At 41.6% G+C, this 20840-nt stretch overlaps 1 protein-coding gene across 4 annotated transcripts in view; it reads left to right on the top strand.

The window, feature by feature from the left end:
* pam (peptidylglycine alpha-amidating monooxygenase) overlaps nucleotides 1–20840 on the top strand; it is a 59111-nt gene that overhangs the window by 4918 nt on the left and 33353 nt on the right. The window contains exons 2-5 of one of the 4 annotated variants that reach the window (XM_076886779.1): nucleotides 4948–5128; nucleotides 5362–5440; nucleotides 19137–19194; nucleotides 19662–19749. In XM_076886779.1, the coding sequence (XP_076742894.1) occupies nucleotides 5034–5128; nucleotides 5362–5440; nucleotides 19137–19194; nucleotides 19662–19749 (320 nt within the window). In that variant the 5' untranslated portion in view covers nucleotides 4948–5033. Of the gene's footprint in view, nucleotides 1–4947; nucleotides 5129–5319; nucleotides 5441–19136; nucleotides 19195–19661; nucleotides 19750–20840 lie in introns of all 4 variants that reach the window. The other 3 variants (XM_076886777.1, XM_076886780.1, XM_076886778.1) reach the window with 3 other exon arrangements.

Raw genomic sequence — 20840 nt, 5'->3', positions numbered from 1 at the left:
TATGCCTCAGATCACATTTGGTTCCAGGATTTCAGTAACCAACATATAAACATCATCTGTGCAAAGATTTATGTTTCTAAAGTGAAACAGTGAAAAATTACAGCCCTGTCTATACATGAATATCCAGACGTTGTACAAAAATGTCCAATTTTGGCACACAATTGGACACCGTGCCAGTTGAATTTTTTAGGTATTGAAGAGCAGAAATTAATAAATTTTATTAACAGGCCTAAAAATGCTTTTTTTAAAATATATTTTTGAAGAATTAACCACACATTTACATGGTAATGGCCCTTTTCTGCAGTGTGCATGAAGCGTTTAATTGGTCTCTGGCCCTTTAAACTCAGAGGGGCTGTAACTTTGGTTTCTTTTGGTCAATTTGCATGATTGACACCTCTTTTTAATCGTTTTAGCCAATAGAATCAAAGTAACGATGCCACGTTCACGTCACTTCAACCAATCAGACGTTGTCTGTGAAGGTTCTCAGTCATCCAGGTCATCGTAGTCAAAGGAGCTTGCAAAGCTCCTTTTCTTTGCTCCTTTTCTTTGCAAGCTCCTTTGACCAATCAGACGTTACAATGCCAAAATCCACGTGGGCCCAAATTTGCTGCATGTGGTGTCTGTCCAGTCACGTGTCTGTAGGTGGGTCTAAAATGGAGATTGTTGACGGAAAACGGCTCTGATACAGCTAGGTAGGCGTGGTAACTTCTGATAATCACGTGGCTACCGTCTACCGGCGACAATAACGGAGGAAATTGGGACCGTAAGCCAATCTCTGTCTTAGCGCATTTGTGTCGCTATGTGTTTTTGTGGTCTTCTTTTGCGGCTCATTCAGTGAATTTTGGTCTGATCGTGGTGAAACTTGGTGTGTGGAGTCAGTGATAGCTCTGGAAGCTAACCAGCCTATCTTTAGCCGGTTACATGAAGTCTGGAGAATTTCCGGTTTGATTTTGTTTGTTTGGCGGTCTTCTGCACATTTACGTAACTGCTCTTTTAATCATGGCTTGTTTTCCATGTGTTTGGTGGTTGTAGAAATTGGTTATATGACATTTTAGCTGAGATTCAGAGGTTTCTGTGGATACCACACATGTCTGGACTTATATTTGTCACCCCGTGTTATAACCGATTAAATGTGATCTCCTCCTTTTTGCCCCCGGTACCGGGGGCGTGGGGCTTAAAGCTGTAAACTAATAATAGTTATATAAGAGCAGATGCATGCTGGTGTAATAAGCTGTACGTTGTACATCCAATGGATGTTGAAAAGGCTCTGGAGGTCCCTGTATTAAGCACGTAAACCTGTGACACAAAAATCACCAAACTCGGACCACCACAGACTGTTTTCCATCGTGGTGATGAATAAAATGCTGGGCTGGCATGTAAAAGGGCATTTATTCCCTTCAAGGACCTGAAGCTCCATAAAGCACCCCTCCATTAGCCAAACCCATCTGTTCTCCAATTGGATTGTTAAATTTGTGATTGATATGACATTGGCCAATCAGATGAAATGAAGAAAAATAGGGTCAAAATTCGTACTTGTAACTTGAAACTTGAGTGCAGAGTTTCACACGTATTTTTTGGCTAACTCCACACACAAATTCTTTTTACACATACAAATCTTTTTTATGCACACACAAATTCTTTTTACACATACACATCTTTATTAAGCACACACAAATTCTTTTTACAAATACACATCTTTATTACGCACGCACAAATTCTTTTTACACATACAAATCTTTTTTACACGCACACAAATTCTTTTTACACATACAAAACTTTTTTACACACACACAAATTATTTTTACACATACAAATCCTGATTTACAAGTACAAAATATTTATGACCACAATTTGAGCCCATAGTTTTAAGTCTGCACTTCTGACTTGATGAGAGTGGGTCTTGTGCTATGTCATCTAAAATCTGTCATTTTATTTGGACACATGGCATGCCCATCAACTCTTTTGGGTTAAATATTCAAAGAGGTCTTGAAAATGGAACAATATAGCAATTTGGTTACAGTTGCAGGATTCATTTTAGCAGTCAAAATGCCAATCGCCTGATCCCTGCTTGTCTGTGGCAGTCAAGGCATTAGGGATAGGGTTTGGACTCAGGGGTTAGGGCTTTATATTGGACTATTGATCACACCATATCGACATAACTTTGCCCTGCTAGTCTGCTCACCTGAAATGAACTACTTTTTCATTGCTGTTAATTGTTTTGCTGCATTTGTTGTATGTATGAATAATACTAATAAATTAGTACTTGTGTTGGACCAATGAGACTATGAGTTAAGCAAGACATTTTGAGGAAGTCAGTGCATTTCAGACTGATGACATTAAAATACCACAATGACACAGAACATACGGGGGCGTGGGGGAGCATTTTAGTTTATCACTTTTGTGGTGATGATTGCATTATTTAGCTTGGAACTTTTGTTAGAGCTCATCAAACAACGTGAGGCAGCACACCCTCATGTTACAAAATCAACCATTATGTCCACAAGACCGTTAGATGTCATATGTGACTTAGAGTGGGTTTAAAAAATCGATTTCCCCGATTCAAATTGATTTTAGTTCTTAAATAATGCAATATCGATTCAATAAATCCTGAATTGATTAAATGAACAAAAAAAAAAAAAGTATAAGTATATATATATATATATATATATATATATCTACACACACATATATAAAAAAAAAAAAAAAAAAACACCCAGCACGCCCCTGCGGGCGGTTTATCCTTCAAGCTCGGGTCCTCTACCAGAGGCCTGGGAGCTTGAGGGTCCTGCGCAGTATCTTAGCTGTTCCCAGGACTGCGGTCTTCTGGACAGAGATCTCCGATGTTATTCCCGGGATCTGCTGGAGCCACTCGCCTAGCTTGGGAGTCACCGCACCTAGTGCTCCGATTACCACGGGGACCACCATTACCTTCACCCTCCACATCCTCTCGAGCTCTTCTCTGAGCCCTTGGTATTTCTCCAGCTTCTCGTGTTCCTTCTTCCTGATATTGCTGTCATTCGGAACCGCTACATCGATCACTACGGCCGTCTTCTTCTGTTTGTCTACCACCACTATGTCCGGTTGGTTAGCCACCACCATTTTGTCCGTCTGTATCTGGAAGTCCCACAGGATCTTAGCTCGGTCATTCTCCACCACCCTTGGGGGCATCTCCCATTTTGACCTCGGGACTTCCAGGTTGTACTCGGCACAGATGTTCCTGTACACTATGCCGGCCACTTGGTTATGGCGTTCCATGTATGCCTTGCCTGCTAGCATCTTGCACCCTGCTGTTATGTGCTGGATTGTCTCTGGGGCATCTTTACAAAGCCTGCACCTGGGGTCTTGCCTGGTGTGATAGACCCCAGCCTCTATGGATCTTGTGCTCAGAGCTTGTTCTTGTGCTGCCATGATTAGTGCCTCTGTGCTGTCTTTCAGTCCAGCTTTGTCCAGCCACTGGTAGGATTTCTGGATATCAGCCACCTCCTCTATCTGCCGGTGGTACATACCGTGCAGGGGCCTGTCCTTCCATGATGGTTCCTCGTCTCCCTCCTCTTTCTTGGGTTTCTGCTGCCTGAGGTATTCACTGAGCACTCGGTCAGTTGGGGCCATCTTCCCAATGTATTCTTGGATGTTCCTTGTCTCATCCTGGACTGTGGTGCTGACACTCACCAGTCCCCGGCCCCCTTCCTTCCGCTTAGCGTACAGCCTCAGGGTGCTGGACTTGGGGAACCCGAGAAGAAACAATAGACGTTCGTCTTTTTTATATATATATATATATATATATATATATATACACACACACACACACACGTACACCTGGGAAACGAAAGCTGCTCACTCACAGCAGCGCCATTGATGGTAATGGGGACATTTGCTTCTCTACACCTTCAGAAGTCCACTATCATCTCTTTTGTCTCTGTGACGTTAAGGATGAGATGATTCTTTTCGCACCTTGTAAGCTGCCTCATCACCTTTGGTGATAAGACCCATCACTGTTGTGTTGTCCACAAAACCTGAAACAATGAAATTGGAGTTGCTAGTGGCCGTGCAGTTGTGGTGTAGCGTGAGTACAGGAGAGGGCCCAGTACACACCCCTGTGGAGCACCAGTTTTCATTATGACTGGGGATAAGGTGATGCTGCCCAGTCTGACCACCTGGTGTCTGTCAGACAGGAAGTTAAGGATCCAGCTGCAGAGAGAGCTGCTCAATCCTAGATCCTGCAGTTTCCTGTCCACCCTTTAGGGAACAATGGTATCCTTACTGGATAATAATTAACACACTCTATGAATGGAAAGAGTTGTAGATGTTGTAGTTGTAGATGAATCTGAAACCAATTTGGGCCAGCTGAAAAATTCTGTGATAATTCCATTATGATTTAAATTCTAAGACTAGTATAGAAAGTGAATTCCCATCAATTTCCATCTCTACATCTATTCAAAAACAACCTTGACCTTTTCAGTAACGTGAAATTTTGTGATTTCTGTAATATCATGATATTTTATCTCGCATTAAACTTTACTCCCCTAAGCTTTAATATTATATCAAACTCACCAGGTAGATGTGTCAATTAAACAGTGTTTACTGTCTAATGGACACATTTTGTTAACAAAATAATTATATATTGCTGCCTTATTGGGGCAGGGATAGCTCAGTAGGTAAAGTGGTCGCCCCATGATCGGAAGGTCGGCGGTTCGAATCCACTTAACGGCTACCCTGAGATACCCCTGAGCAAGGTACCGTCCCTACACACTGCTCCCCGGGCGCCTGCTTAGTGGGCTGCCCACTGCTTCACTGAGTGAATGGGTCAAATGCAGAGAAAAACAAGTAATTTCCCCATGGGGATCAATAAAGTATCCATTATTATCATTATTATTATTATTATTATTGGGTTCTATATCTGTCACTTTTGCATTTAGCATGTTTTTGTTTTTTGTTTTTGTTCTCCAGGTTTCTGCTCCAGGATTTTTGTTTGACAGTGACAGCATCTATTTTTACATTTTCAGCATAGAGACATTACACTGATAATCACTGGAATGATGGGAGTTCCTGCATCCTGTGTGGTGGTGCTAACATTCATTCTTTACAGCCACAGTTTGAAAATACAAAGTACTCTGCATGTGTCTAAAAGGTAAAAATATACACATATTGTTTTATTTTTTGTCTAGCTACAGCCTTACTAGGCTGTTAAAGCAACTTTAATTATAAAAACACAAAAATGTATGGATTGGTATATGATATGGTATGCTGGTTCTTGTTTTGATGTGTTTTTGGTGTAATTGAACATGTTATTAATAATTGATTTTGTCTGTATTACTGAAGTTCTCAGGAAAATGTTCTGAATCCCAGTAAATGTGTGTCCAGGACTAATCAGCAGCAGATAATAGCAAATCCATACAACTTCTCTGTGGATCTTCGCATGCCTGGTGTTATCCCAACTGGGGTAAGTGTGTTTCCACTCAATGTTGGTGTGTGTCTATCAGTAGGGATGTGCAATATGACCAAAATCACATATCCCGATATAAAACATCTATCGTCCCGATAACGATATAAATCACAAAAATATAAAATTTTCTGTATATTCTGTGAATCTCGGGCAGCTCGACTTGCGTGAAGTGTTTCCAGCTGGGCGTCTTGTACCTGGAGTCTAATGTTTTAACCGATACATGAAACTACACCTTCTCAAACATAAGTTGTAATGGCCGCCGTTTTCTTTGTGAGTATTTATTACACGGCGTGCTGCAGGGAAAAGCCTGTTCTAACATTTGACTCTAAGGTTTATTTTTTAGCACCTGGCGGCTCTTTTTTGCGTCTCATCTGTAAACACTCTTCATACTCTTTCACGTGATTCAGTTTATTTTGAAAAGTCTCAACAGGATCTTGAGCTTTATTGTGAAAGGTTTATGTGGAAAATAAACAAGCGGACATGCGGTGGTTTTACGGTCGTTGTTGCTAACTTGTTGTGCTTGTCCGTCCATAGTGTGGTTATATTAAATATAAGAGAAAGAAAGAACTTTAAGAAATTAATATAGCCACTACAGTGACCATCAAAACGATGAAAAAATATTGCCGTGAACAGTTTATTTTGCGACACCATGAAGCAAACGATAGCGTAAAATGAAACGATAGTTGTTTTTATATCGTCATCCAATATATATCGTTATATCGAACAGCCCTATCTATCAGTTGTTTGTTTCAGAAGTTTATGCGCACTTATCAAGGGTATGAATGCCATGGTAATTTGGGGCTTATAATTAGTTGTTTGACCTGTTCTTTTAAATAAAGTAGAATGATTGTATAGCTTATATAGTTAATGACTTTAAAATAAAAGAATTTAGTGCACAAGTTTAATTTTTAAAACATGATTTTTCTTTGTCCACACATTTAATACATGCAGGCTCAAATATATTTATATATACGCCCAGTAATATTCAGTGTCCTTAAACAAGTTGTAGGTTAACCAAATGCTTTTGGTAGCCATTAACAAGTTTCTGGCACAACTCTGGATGGATACATGATCACCTTTCTGCTTTTGTGACCTTTGCCAGCACCATCTTACCCTTCCGACCATACACAAACATCACACGGGGAAGACAGGTCAGAGAGGTATAACAATGGAAAATGCACAACATGAGGAAAGATGAGGATGAAAAAGAACTCCCCCCAGACTGAGCTCCAACAGGGAGATCAGTTTGAGAACAGAAAAAAAACGTCTCAGCACTAGGGCTGCCACAAACAATTATTTCGATAGTCGACTAGTCACCAATTATTTTTGCGATTAGTCAGCTTGAAGTGTTTAAGGTATGTGCTAACTAAAAATAAAGACAAGATGATAGTTTATTAAATTTTAATGAAATTTGCGGGTTGTTTCAGTGAAGTTCAATAAGCTCAGCCGTCTGCTCCTTGCTACACAGTAAAAAACAGAGTGTCAATTTTACACTTACAGAGTTGATTTTAACTCTGCTTCAGATAACATTTGGTCCCACTCAAAATTAGAGTAAAATTTACTCTATGGCCAGTGTTAACTTTTTAGTGTTAATTCTACTCAGTTTAGTGTCAAAATTAACAACAAAATGTGTAAAAATATTTAACACTGAGGGTTATTCACACTGTTTAGAGTAATATGATTTCACTTTATAGAGTTATTTTTAGTCCAAGTTCACTCTAGTGTGTAATAATATTTCATTTTCATTATTTTTTCATATTTATCATATGATGCTATATTTCTAAATGGCTGTGATCTATCCTATATTATGAAAATAACTACAAACATACAGGTTACAGTAACAGCATTTATTAGCATAACAAACTCTTACAAATGACAGTAGCTATGATGCTCACCAGAGAAAGCAATATGGGACCACAAAGAGGGCGTTGTCATTCACTCCATACGACAATTGTATGTCAAAAGGCCTGGGATAATGCAGGCTGTCAACATGAAAGACAACTAAATCTTGCTTTGTCCTGGTCAACTCATAAGCGTGGAAATGTTCATGAAAGGCTACTGTACATAATGGCAAAGTGAGAAGTACCAGTTTCTCATGTATTATCAGAACTGACTCAATCTGGTAAAACACAGGCATTTCAGACACTACTTTGCCACAAATAACCAAATGCGGGCGGTAAACAATACCATTCTGTTTAGCCCAGTTCACTTTCATAACTTGAACTCTATTGGGCAGTTAAGATAAGATAAGATAGAACTTTATTAATCCCTCGGGTGGGTTCCTCTGGGAAATTCGATTTCCAAAAAAGCACAGCACCGACAGAAGTTACAGAGTTATACACACACACATATATATAAATACAGAGACAATATAAATAAAATATACGAAGGGGATAAATAGAATAAATAGGAATAAAAATAAAAATACAAGTGAATTGCACATTTCAAGTATTGAGTCTATTGCACCGTTGACTATTTACAAAAGTATTGCACAAAAGGTATTGCACAGTGAGGTGAAGAGGCACTACAGCTTAGTTGTTCCCTCCTTTGTCCTCCTGTTTCCCCTCCCTCTCCCCTCCAGAGAGGAGTTAAACAGTCTGATGGCGTGTGGGACAAAGGAGTTTTTAAGTCTGTTAGTTCTTGTCTTTGGGAGAAGCAACCTGTCACTGAACAGACTCTTCTGGTTGTTAATGGCCGTGTGCAGAGGATGCCTGGCATTGTCCATAATGTCCATCAGTTTCTTTAATGTCCTTTTCTCTGCCACTGTCACCAGAGTGTCCAGCTTCATGCCGACCACAGAGCTAGCCCTCCTGATCAGTTTCTCCAGCCTGGATGAGTCCTTCTTTGCTGTGCTGCTCCCCCAGCACACCACAGCATAGAAAAGTACTCCAGCAACCACCGACTGGTAAAACATCCTCAGGAGCTTCCTGCAGATGTTAAAAGACCTCAGCCTCCTGAGGAAGTACAGTCAGCTTTGGGCTTTTTTATACAGGTGCTCTGTGTTGCATGACCAGTCCAGTTTATTGTCCACCCACAGCCCGAGGTACTTGTACTTGTTGACCACCTCCACCTCCTCCCCCTCTATCTGAACCGGCAGTGGACCTGCTCTAGACCTCCCGAAGTCCACAACCAGTTCCTTAGTCTTTGAGGTGTTGAGTTGCAGGTGGTTTGTGTGACTCCATGCGACAAAGTTCCTCACCAGACTTCTGTACTCCTCTTCCTGATCATCCCAGATACACCCCATGATGGCTGTGTCGTCTGCAAACTTCTGAATGTGGCATAATTCAGAGTTGTAGCAGAAGTCAGAGGTGTACAGGGTGAAGAGAAGAGGGGACAGCACAGTTCCCTGTGGTGCTCCTGTGCTGCTGACCACTGTGTCAGACGTGATGTCCTTCAGCCTGACGTACTGTGGTCTGTCGGTGAGGTAGTCGGAGATCCAAGCCACCAGGCAGGGGTCCACCTCCATCCTGTTCAGTTTTTCTTGAAGCATACAGGGCCGGATGGTATTAAAGGCACTGGAAAAGTCAAGAAACAGGATCCTGATCGTGCCTTTTCCCCCATCCAGGTGTGAGTGGGCTCTGTGTAGGAGGTACAGGATGGCATCCTCCACTCCGACACCCGCCTTGTATGCAAACTGTAGTGGGTCCTGGGCATGTTGTACCTGTGGTCGGAGGAGGTTGAGGAAGAGCCGCTCTAGAGTCTTCATAAGATGTGACGTCAGTGCCACCGGTCGGAAGTCATTCAGCTCATTGGGCCGGTTCTTTTTGGGGACCGGGACGATGCAGGATGTCTTCCATAGGGCGGGCACTCTCCCCAGTCGCAGACTGAGGTTGAAGACTCGTTGTAGCGGCTCCCCAAGTTCAGCAGCACACGCCTTTAGCATCCTAGGACACACCTTGTCTGGGCCTGCTGCCTTTCTGGGGCGAAGCTTCCTCAGTTGTCTCCTGACCTGATCCACTGTGACACTGGGAGATGTTTGGGAAGAGGGGAGGGGGGGAGATGTCTTGCTGCTGAGAGAGGGATTGGAGGAGGGGGGTGTCATGGTGTCAGGAAGGGGGGGAAGCGAGGGAGGTAGGAGAGTGGGGATTGGACTCTGTAGTGAAGGTGAGGGTGGGGGGGTTGTGGGCTGGTCAAACCTGTTGAAGAAGTTGTTGAGTTCGTTTGCCTTCTCCACAGTCCCCCCCACTGTGCTTTTCTTGGTGTTGTGGCCTGTGATGGTTTTCACACCATTCCAGACCTCCCTCATATTGTTCCTCTCCAACTTCTGCTCCACCTTCCTCCTGTAGGTGTCCTTTGCTTCCCTCAGGCAGCGTTTCACCTCCCGCTGTGCTGCCTTCATCTCCTCCTTCACTTTGCTCCTGAAAGCCTTCTTCTTCATGTTGAGGACAGCTTTGACTTCCTGTGTTACCCACGGTTTGTTATTAGGATAACACCGTACCGTCTTAGCAGGGGCGACCGTGTCCACACAAAAGTTGAGGTAGTCTGTAAGACAGTGTGTCGCCCCCTCTATGTCCTCACCATGTGGGCTCAGGAGCACATCCCAGTCTGTGGTGTCATAACAGTCCCTCAGAGCATCCTCCTTTTCTGGGGTCCATCTCCGGATGGAGCGCGTTGTGACCGGCTGCCTTTGGACGAGGGGTGTGTATTGTGGCTGTAGGTAAACCAGGTTGTGGTCTGACTTCCCTAGTGGGGGGAGGGGGGTGGCTCTGTATGCATCTCTCACATTAGCATACAGTAGGTCAATTGTCCTGTTGCTTCTTGTGGGACAATTCACAAACTGGTGAAAAGCAGCCAGAGTAGAGTCCAGTGTGGCATGGTTAAAGTCTCCAGATATAATAATGAAAGCCTCGGGGTTTTGTGTCTGAAGTCTTGCTGTGACTGTGTGTATTTTTCTCACAGGCAGCTGTTGCGTCGGCCCTTGGAGGGATGTAAACACACACACAGATCACATGACTGAACTCCCGAGGTAGATAATATGGCCGCAAGCTAACAGCTAGCAGCTCCAGGTCCGGACGGCATACCGAAACTTTAACGGAGACGTGTCCAGGGTTACAGTATCTGTTGTTAACGTAGACAATGAGTCCCCCACCTCTGCTTTTTCCGCTGGCCTGCGTGTCCCTATCGGCTCTCACGGGTGTGAAACCGCATAGGTCTACGTTAGCCTGCGGCGTTAGCTCGGTTAGCCACGTCTCCGTGAAGATAAACAAGCTGCACTCACGGTATAGTCTGTGGTTGTTCAGAGCGCACAGTTCGTCAATCTTATTCTGTAACGAGTTCACGTTGCCCATGATCACTGTCGGGATTGATGGTTTGAATCGCCTCCGGTGATCCGCTCTCCTCGCTCCAGCTTTGCAGCCTCTGTAGCTCCTCTTTAGCTCGGCCGGGATGTTGTGTCGCATGCCGGTCTGTCCCTTTGTTTTTAGTGCCAGCAGCTCCGCTCTCGAATAGATGAAGGAACTGGTTCCAGAAGTTTTAAAAAGTGCATTATCCATCTTGTATCGCTATATATAAGAGGTATAAGTAGAGGAAGGTGAAAAAAAGTTTGAAAAGCCTAGTCTAAAAAGTTAAAGTTAACAAAAAGGTGCGGTGTTCCAGAGCTACTTGGAAAGGCTGCCGTCACTCCAGCGCCATCTTGAACATTTGCATTGCTATTGCAATTCCAGAACCTCCTTTTACCATATCTAAAGACACCATTTTTCCTGGACCAATGTCTAACCGACTAAAGGTTGTTGAAGATTGCCAAATGTATGCCATATAATCCTGGTGTTTTTTGGCCAGCGTTTTGGTGATATTTTTGAATGATTTGAGCTGTTTCTTGAAAAAATTGTGCTTACCTTCATAGCACATGCACCAACTATGAAGTACAAGCCCTATTTTTTTGGATGCAGCGAGGATAATGGATAAGAAAATGGTGCTTTGGTAAAAGTTTTTTCTGGGGATACAACATCTTGAACAGTTTGTGGTGTTCCACAATCAAATGTTTTAAATATACACACATACCTTGAGATAACATAGGAGAAAATACAATGTTAACTATCTGTAGTAATAAAAGTAGTAGGTCCCACTGTTGGTCAGTAGAGGTTACCAAATCTCCAAACATGAGGGGAACATTCCTCAGTAAGCACCATGTCTGAATAGCATTCAGTCCCAGATCATTAGACTCTCCACCTAAATTCACAGCTACTGGCCTATTGTTTTTCTCCATGAATCCATAATCAAAACTTTGGGAGAACTGAATTTGAGAATACAATGTAAGATGTTGTTCTTTTAAATACAAAAACAATAACTTCAGTTCGTACTGGGCCACTCCTTCCAAAACATCATGCATCACATCAACTGAGAAGTTCTCAGTTGTGTGAAAATATGTAGCCACTTCTTGTTCTTCGATAAGCCAGGTCCGAGACAGCTCCAATCAACCAGAACTCTGTTATTATAGTTCCGAATTGGTAGATCTCATTCAATGTCCTCCATCGAGAGTGTCACAAGACACACGACGCAACCGACCATCGAGTATCCGGCAGCAAACGTCTCTGCAGGACAATTAGGCTCTCCCAAGCCTAGGAGTTGTCAGTTCCATTAAGGGACCAGTTGAGCAAATCCATAATTCTTCTTTAGGTTTTTAGAGAGTCTGGGAGACTCTCTTAGGGATAGAGAATACGCGAGACTATACAAAAGACATGAGATGCCAAGCGTGAAAGATAAGGGAGAGGGAGAAGGAGAAAGTGCGACTGCCTTCATCAAGAGCCAAGAGAGAAATTTTGCCCCAGAGACAACAGATGTATCCCCTAATGGGATACATCACTAAAGGTGGTTGAGAATAATGGGGCTAAGGTCCTGAAGGGCTTCCAGACAGGCAGATCTGGTTGGCCACCAACCAGACACAGTGTTGGTTGACAAGGAATAGAAGACCACAGTTGTGATACATGTGGTAGTTCCAAGGGACAGCAACATCAGCCAGAAGGAACACAAGAAAATAGAGAAGTGCCAGGGTTGAGTGAATAACTGAAGCAGATATGGAAGGTAAAATCCACAGTGTTCCTTAATAATAGAAGAATTGAGGGCTCTAACCCCGAAACTGGAAGATTGGCTCAAGCAGATTTCAGGCACAACAAAGGTCATTATCAAGAATTACACAATTAGTACTGTGCCAAAGCCTCAAACTTCCAGGCATCTGGTAGAGCACCCATGCTTGAGAAACATATCACCCCCCCTCAGAGTGAAAGGGTTTTATTTATTTATTTATTTTTAAAATACTGATTAAGGCATACTAGATGATACATAGCCACCTGCGATGCATCTACTGAGCTGACAATGTGGCCAGACTAAAAGTAGTCACCCAACCAAGAGCACAACTGCCCCAACTCACTCACAATGTCTCATCAGAGGAGACGTATACAAATGTAAACACTGCGCTATGCACCATCCCTATTAACAGTATCACTGAAACCAGTGAGTGCATATATACCACTGCGACAATAATCCTTGAAATACTTATTACGTATAAGATCTATAATGCATTTAAAGGAAGACACCTTTGAAGAAGAAGGCTTAGAATTAAATTAAAATAGAATGGAATAGAATAGCTTCTCCGCGAATTGGTACCTGCTGGTGCTGGAGGGGTTTGTGTGTCCCAGGGATCCCAGGGGCTATGTTGTCTGGAGGCCTTTGCCGCTTGGTAGGGTCTCCCATGGCAAATTGGTTCTGGGTGAGGGACCAGACAAAGAGGGATTTAGAAGAGTAGAACATCAAGGAACAGTTCACTCTGCCCCGGATAGGGTGCCCCACCCTGGAGCCAGGCCTCATCTCATAAGCAATGCCAGCCCATCCTTATTTAGGCAATCTCAAAGAAGTTCCTCCAGATGTAATGGTCTTCTGGCATGGCCTTTGGTCTATAGTTTACCTCACAGATTTTCACTGGGATTGATTTGAATTCAGTTAAATTCAACTCAATTTTATTTACACAGTTGGTCAGCGTTTTAGAACACCCCAATTTTTCCAGTTATTTACTACAATTCAAGTTGTTCTAGTCCAATAAATAGTTTAAAATGATACAAAGGTTAACTGCCACAGGTAAAAAAACAACAACAAAAAAACAACAAGAACAACAAAAAAACCCCAACAAACCCAAAAGGTAAGGTTACCCAAAAACTTTTTCACGGAACTCAAAATGGGTTAACAATTTAAAGCTGTTCTGCAACAATGGAGGTTGATCAAGCCTTGAAAGGCTTCGCCCCAAGTCCAGCACCCTGAGACTGCACACTAAGTGGAAAGGAGGCCAAGGACTAGTGAGTGTCAGAGCCATTATCACTATCCAGGGTGAAAAAACAAAATGCATGAGTACATCTGGAAGATGGCTGCAACTCATCGTGTGCTTAGTAAATGCCCCGGGCAACAGAAACCTGAGGAAGAACAGAAACTGCCCTGCACAGCATGCACTACCAATAGACAGGAAAGGTGGCTGATATAGAAAATTCTTACCAATGGTTGGAGAAGGTTGGACTGAAAGATGGCTCAGACGCATGACTCATGGCAGCAATGGGAACAAGCTCTAAGCACAAGATCTATAGAGACAGGATCCCCAGATGCAGGGTCAAAGATGACCCTGAAACAATCTGGCATATAAATATAGGGTGCAAGATTGTTTCAGACAGGGCATACAGGAACATCTGTGCTGAGTATGGCTGTGTAAAGGTGGTGAGAATGACAAAAGTAAGATCTTGTGAGACCAGATGCAGATGGAGAAACTAGTAGTTGACTAACCAACCAGACATAGCAGTGGTGGATAAGCAGAGGAAAAAGGCCATAGTGATAGATACAAAGTGATAGCAACTAGGGCTGGGCCATCTTATACTGTTCACAGTAATACCAGTATAATGTTAGGCAACGATAAGAAAATGAAGTATCGCAATGGAATATGGATAAAACGTGCATGCACAGTGCCTTTCTTTCCATACGCACATGGCCGAAAAAGCATAGCGGCAGCGGAGAATGAGAAGGGAGAAAGCGCATCGTTGAGTGAAACGGATGAGCCAGAATGGCTTTGTAAAAATGGTGCCACTTCAGTGGTGTAGAACTGGTTTGGTGTTTGTCCGTCAGATACCCACCAAAGCACTTTCTTTTTTTTTTTTTTTTGGTAGAACATGCAAGCGGGCCGTCGTTATTGCCGTATTTGTTGGACTAAGGCGTTCGTAAATCTGGGAGTAATCTGGGTCCTAAACAGTGTTGCCAATTTAGCGACTTTGTCGCTATATTTAGCGAGTTTTCAGACCCCTTAGCGACTTTTTTTCTAAAAAAAGTCGCTAAAAAAAGACGTGAAAGCGCGTATCGCTTTTACTTTCAACAAGCAGCGGGTGCTGCAACGCAGTCAGTTCTTCTTTTACTCTTTTACTCTTATGCTGTTTTGTGGATCACAAGGTTTAAAACTACTTATAAACACACACACACACAAAGTAACTCCACCAGAGTGCCTATTTCAGGTCACTTTTGCCGGTCCAAGCCCGGGTAAAGGAGCAGGGTTGGAATTGTGACATTAAAAAAAAAAAAATTGCTAAAAGAAATTTAATTTGTAGTTCTAAATAAACTCTAAATGCATTTAGAACGTTTTTTACTCACTTTGTGTCTCTTCCACGATGTTATTTCTCTCTCCAACAACATAGGTTACAATTAGATTAGCATGACCAATTATGCAAATTAGGTGATGACGTCATTTAGCGACTTCTAGCGACTTTTAGGACAACCAATAGCGATTTTCCTTACTGAGGAGTTGGCAACACTGGTCCTAAACTCCATCCCTTTCAAGTCCCAAAGTCAAACAAACACTGCAGCATCACTGAGAGTTAAAAACTGTCTAAATTCTTTCATCTTTAATAAAACGATCAGCATTGCTGCTTTGCCAGGTGTAACTATGAAGTTTAACATCCAGGCATCCATGAAAACAGAATTTATTACATTTAACGGAGTTAGAAGTTAGCGGAAGTTAGCTCGCTACCTAAGCATGATATAGCATGTTCTGACTGAGAGATTTCTGAAAAAATTCAAATGTACAGCTCTGCTATCACTTCCAACATAAATGAAGACAGAAAACTAAACAGCAGTGACGTTTGTAAGGTTACTGAAGTTGGGCTAGGTGGTATATAATGATGTGCTGCGTGATCGCTAGCGACACAGCTATGTTAGCATAACATAAACAGTGAAGCTAGAGGATGAACGCTAACGCTTTTCCACTCGATAAAAGTTAACGTGAAGGTTCCTGATGGTTAGAGACAAATGCAATCGCATGGCAGGATGCTGTAAACGGACCAAACTTCAGTTAGGAGAACAACTGAGATAATCCATCCACAATACAAGGTTAGTCATTAATATACTGCAACAACATGGGAATAGAGCAGCTGTGATAGAATACAGCATTAATGAATCAAAGGTACAGAAGTGGAGGAAACAAGAAGAATGAGTTGAATGAAGTTTGATTTATCTGACTGCTTTGTTTCACTTAATGTGTCTTATAATCCCGTGCACCTTATAGTCCGAAAAATACATATTTGATTTTTTTATTTGGCACACTGCAGTTTAATGTTGCAAAGCACCTCTTTTTAACTTCAGTGGATATTATACATGGTTATGCTCAGGATATCTCAGCCCATTTCTACTGGAAATGCCTTTTGGTTAAACTTTCAGCAAGGAATTTGCATTTGCACTGTTACATTTCTATATAGCTTTAATGCATCTAAAAAACGGCTGCTTGTTTAAGTGAAAATAAACGGATGGCATTTTTTTTTGTTGTGGAGTTGTATTTTGTCTCACATCAATTATATCGTCAGTTATATCGTTATCGCAAATTTTCAAAAATATATCGTGATAAATATTTTTGGCCATATCGCCCTGCTCTAATAGCAACTAGGGCTGGGCGATATGACCCAAAATTCATATCTCGATATTTTTTACCTGGACGGCGATATAAGATATATATCTCGATTTTTTTTTTTTTAAGCCATAAAGTAAGAACAAAAAGAGAGTTCTTAGTAGAGATGGACCGATCCGATATTACGTATCGGTATCGGTCCGATACTGACCTAAATTACTGGATCGGATATCGGAGAAAAATAAAAAATGTAATCCGATCCATTAAATATCACGAAAGCACCTCACAAAACTTGCAACACGCCGTAACTCACCTCAGAACGTTAGCACGTCGGAGCAGTATGCATCACATGATAGAGCGGCTGTGGCATGCGGGACCTGTCGGTGGTCTGGATAGCATGTGGAGCTTCGCTAGCAACCCGGCATTTCATCTCCGACAAAGTTATCCCCGAGAGAAGTAAAGCAAGTGTGTAAGTCCATCTCTGAATGTTTGTAAAGCATTCCTGCGTTAAGCTTAACAAACGACTGCCTCTTCTTGCTGCTACTTCAATCATGAAACTGCTTAACGATCAGCTGATCGGCTTTTCTGTCGGGAGTACGTCTCTCTTGTTTGCTTTTGGCCCACTTTGCACCAGAAAGAGGAAACCAGCGGCTGAACAACAGCAGCACGTTTAAGCTCTATAAGCTGTTGTTAGAATTTATTTAATATTACTTTCTACTCGAGGATCTTTTTCTACATAGCTGACGGCTGGTAACTGTGCAGGGGCGGATCTAGCAAAGTTTAGCCAGGGGGGCCGATAGCGCATTAACAGGGAAAAGGGGGCACAAAGACATACTTTTCTTTCTTATTCTCATTTAAAATGTCTAGCTTTTAATAAATAATTATCTGACAGCCAAAGTTTTAATTTGATGCAAAATGAATAGAAGTCCATTACTGTATATAGTAACTATTAAGTCTAATATATATATATATACCCTAGTAAGCTATAGTACTTTTTCCTTTGTGAAGGTACCATCTGTGCAGTCTGCAATTTTGTTGAAGAAAGATGTTGAATCTATTTAATATTTCTTGAAAAATAATTGATTTCTGTGCATTTTTTTTTTCTACACTGCATCAAATTAAGGTTGATTACGTCGATTAAGCATCATGAGGTGGAGCGTGAGGGGTGGTTCCCTATTTTTTATTTATTTATTTTTGTTGTTGCTGGGAGTTGGAACCCTATTAGTTAGGTTGCTTAATATATATGCTAAGTACTCTTTAAAATACCAGAATAGGGAGGATGGTGTAGGTTTAAGTTTATTAGATTGATCAGTATTGCTGAACTATGAAATATTTTTTTGGATACAGGTATAACAGAATAGCTTTAGTGTAGTTGTTGTTTTAAACTTGAGTATGAACTTATACAAAATGCAGCAAGATATTTAAAAAACAGTTTTGTTGATTAAAAAACACTATATCGGATTCATATCGGTATCGGCAGATATCCAAATTTATGATATCGGTATCGGTATCGGACATAAGAAAGTGGTATCGTGCCATCTCTAGTTCTTAGTCAAAGCTGTGTCCCAGATGTCACACAGGCACTTTTATTAACATAGAGCATAGATGTACATAAGATTTACTCAAAAATAAATTATGAGCATTTATTAAATAATCATGCTCCATAAATAAAAGAAAACAATGTTGTTTTTGTGCATAACAAAAAGCTCACAATTGTGCAGTCAAAATGTAAACTAAAAGACGCTGAGCATAGTAACAAAGACAGATTTCACAGCTGCTCTGTTCCCAACTTCTACTGTGTGACTGACAGCATTGAGTTTGAAATCCTCTTCGTAACCACGTCTCTTAACAGGTGCCATTTATAGTCCTTATACACAGTAGGGTAATATTACGTTGAAGCACAGTACGTATCACTCCGCGAAGGCTCCTTGGTAGCCGTAATGCTCTGACAATCCATCAAGCGGTGCAGCACCGTAGCTTTCCAAAGTCGTACTAAAACATTTTTGACAGATTGCTGAGCGCTGTGTACCACATAAAATCGGTTCGCGGCCATCAAGCACAAACAGAATTCATACATAAGGCACGCTGTCAACTTTTGAGAAAATGCAAGGATTTTAGGCTGTGCAGCGCCTCTGGGCTGCATGGCGTTAGCGTGGTTAGCTCGTTAGCGTGGTTAGCTAGCTAACACGTTGACGGCGTCCAGCCCCACGCACGGGGCGATGTGCAGTAACCCTGACATGGCAAATCTCCGTTAACATCTTGTTGCTTCCTGCAGGTGAAGCGATGGGGGAGGAGGGGGAGCTGTGTTCAGTGAAGGAGGGGCGAGGCCGAGTAACGTTGCGTAAAGACAAAAGTGGACGAAAGAGAGGCAAACTTGCGGCTCCACAAGTATAATTATAACGTAACATAGACTATATCGATATAAAGGATATTGTCACACCTTATATCTCGTATAAAAATATATCGATATTTTTTAAAAACTCGATATATCGCCCAGCCCTAATAGCAACATCAAGAAGAAGTAACACAAGAAGTTCGAGAGATGTGGAGTGTTAAAACAACATTGGTCCCCATGAGCACAGTGACCTCTGTGGGGCAGTGACCCCCCAAACTAGGTGAGTGGCTTCAGCAGACCCCAGAGTGCAGTCCTAGATACTAGTCAGGGTCCTGTCTAGTAGAGGCTCTAAGACTGCGCTTTCCTGGACGGAAATCTTGGATATCCCTCCTGGGATCTGCTGAAGCCAAGGGGTATTAACTAGTGTGTGTGTACGTGTTTGTTTATTTGTTTTCTCCATTTAGGACTCATTGATGTCATTGTTTTCCTTAATATTTCAGTCGGACACTTACCTTTGCATGGCATTTCCAGTTCCAACTAGGCAAGATGCATATATTGGTGAGTTTTATCTTTTATTAATTTATTATATATTATAAAACCTACAGTGATTGGCAATTACAGAAAAAAATGTTTCTAGCTGACCTATAAGCTGGATACAAAGTAATAATGACAAGTTCAATTTATATCAACAGTTGAAATGGAAATTTTAAAGGCATCATTGCTATCACATGGTGTCACCATGATTACCTTTTGTATATCTCCTGTGTAAATTTCTTTTCACAACATAATATTTTATTAATTTCACTAAAAAAAATTTGATAAAATTTCATATTTTGAAACATTTTTCAGGGAACTAAGTCATTGCTAGCTTTAAATTAATTAGAGGGTGGTGATGATCTTTCTCCAATTGACCAGTCTGATGTATTTTCAAAGAATCAGGCTGTTAGTCGATAAGGCGATTTGTTATGTGTGAACTTCACTGTCAATTTGAAGTTGAAATTTTTAACCAGTGTTTTTCTCTTCAGTGGACTTCATACCTCTTGCCAGTATGGATACAGTCCATCACATGCTGCTGTTTGGCTGTCAGACCCCTGTGTCCACCAACAGCTTTTGGTAATGCCCAACTTTAAATTAATTTTGTTAGTGTTTTTGTTGTTAGGAAAAAAGCCAGGACCCAGGAACAAAAAAAGGACCTTGCGTAAGAAGTGCAAGTTAAGCCTCTTTTTTATTATTACCTACTCGAATAGATTTGCCACAGTTCTCCATGCTTTTCAGGGGTTTCTATTAGGTCATAGTACCAGGTACTGAAATACTATCTGCTCAGCTGGGTTTTTAAAGTGATCAGAGCAGGTACTAAAATGTGACGTCGTCAGACTGCATGCCACCAATTGGCTGGTCAGTGTCGCCACTTAATGAGTCACGAGAGCATCTTATTCATGAAAAATCAAAACCACCATTTTTGAAACCCAGCAACAGTTGTAATGGAAAAAACTGTAATCTTAGACTATATTCTTATTTAAATACTTAACCATTATTAAAATAATGGCTAGCTGTGAACATCAGCACAGATCAAATCTAGTTTTGTTTAGTGCACCAATAATAGCTTTTTATTTTAGTTACCCACAACCACTGACTGTGGAAATGTAAATGCAGCGTAAAAAAATGACTTAAGCAAGCATCATCTTCAAATGTAATATGAATCCCAAACTTGCACCTAGCTCTCACAGGCCTGCCATTTCTCTGCCCATTGGCACGAGAGTAGTACCCCTTCTAGCTGTATATGCACCACCAGCAAGGGAGTGGTCTCTGTGTCCCCCTTTGGGCACCTAGAGGCACCCGACCCTCAGAATGAGGAAGCCTCAGTCCCTAAAGGGGCTCCACTGGCAGGGATACGCTATTTTACCTGATATGTTTCCACCTAAGAGGCCCCACTTAAGCTCTATTCAGGTTGTCAGTCCAAGAGGTCTCTCAAGCACAAAAACTTTCTCTCTCTGCACACAAAAGTATTTTTTTTACTGTCTCAGGTATAACTCCCAGTTAGCATGTTAGATGTTCAAGGTACCATGTCAGTTGTTTTCATTATTGTATTTCATTGCTGTTCACCAAGAAGGTGACTCCAACAATGTTCAAATGTTACAATCAATAAAAAATGAGTATTCTTCTTAAATAATTGTAAATTCTCAGCCTGCAGGCCAAATGAGCCA

The sequence above is a fragment of the Maylandia zebra genome, linkage group LG7 (assembly GCF_041146795.1).
Source record: "Maylandia zebra isolate NMK-2024a linkage group LG7, Mzebra_GT3a, whole genome shotgun sequence".
Taxonomy (NCBI): domain Eukaryota; kingdom Metazoa; phylum Chordata; class Actinopteri; order Cichliformes; family Cichlidae; genus Maylandia; species Maylandia zebra.
This window is presented reverse-complemented; position numbering and strand designations above follow the sequence as displayed.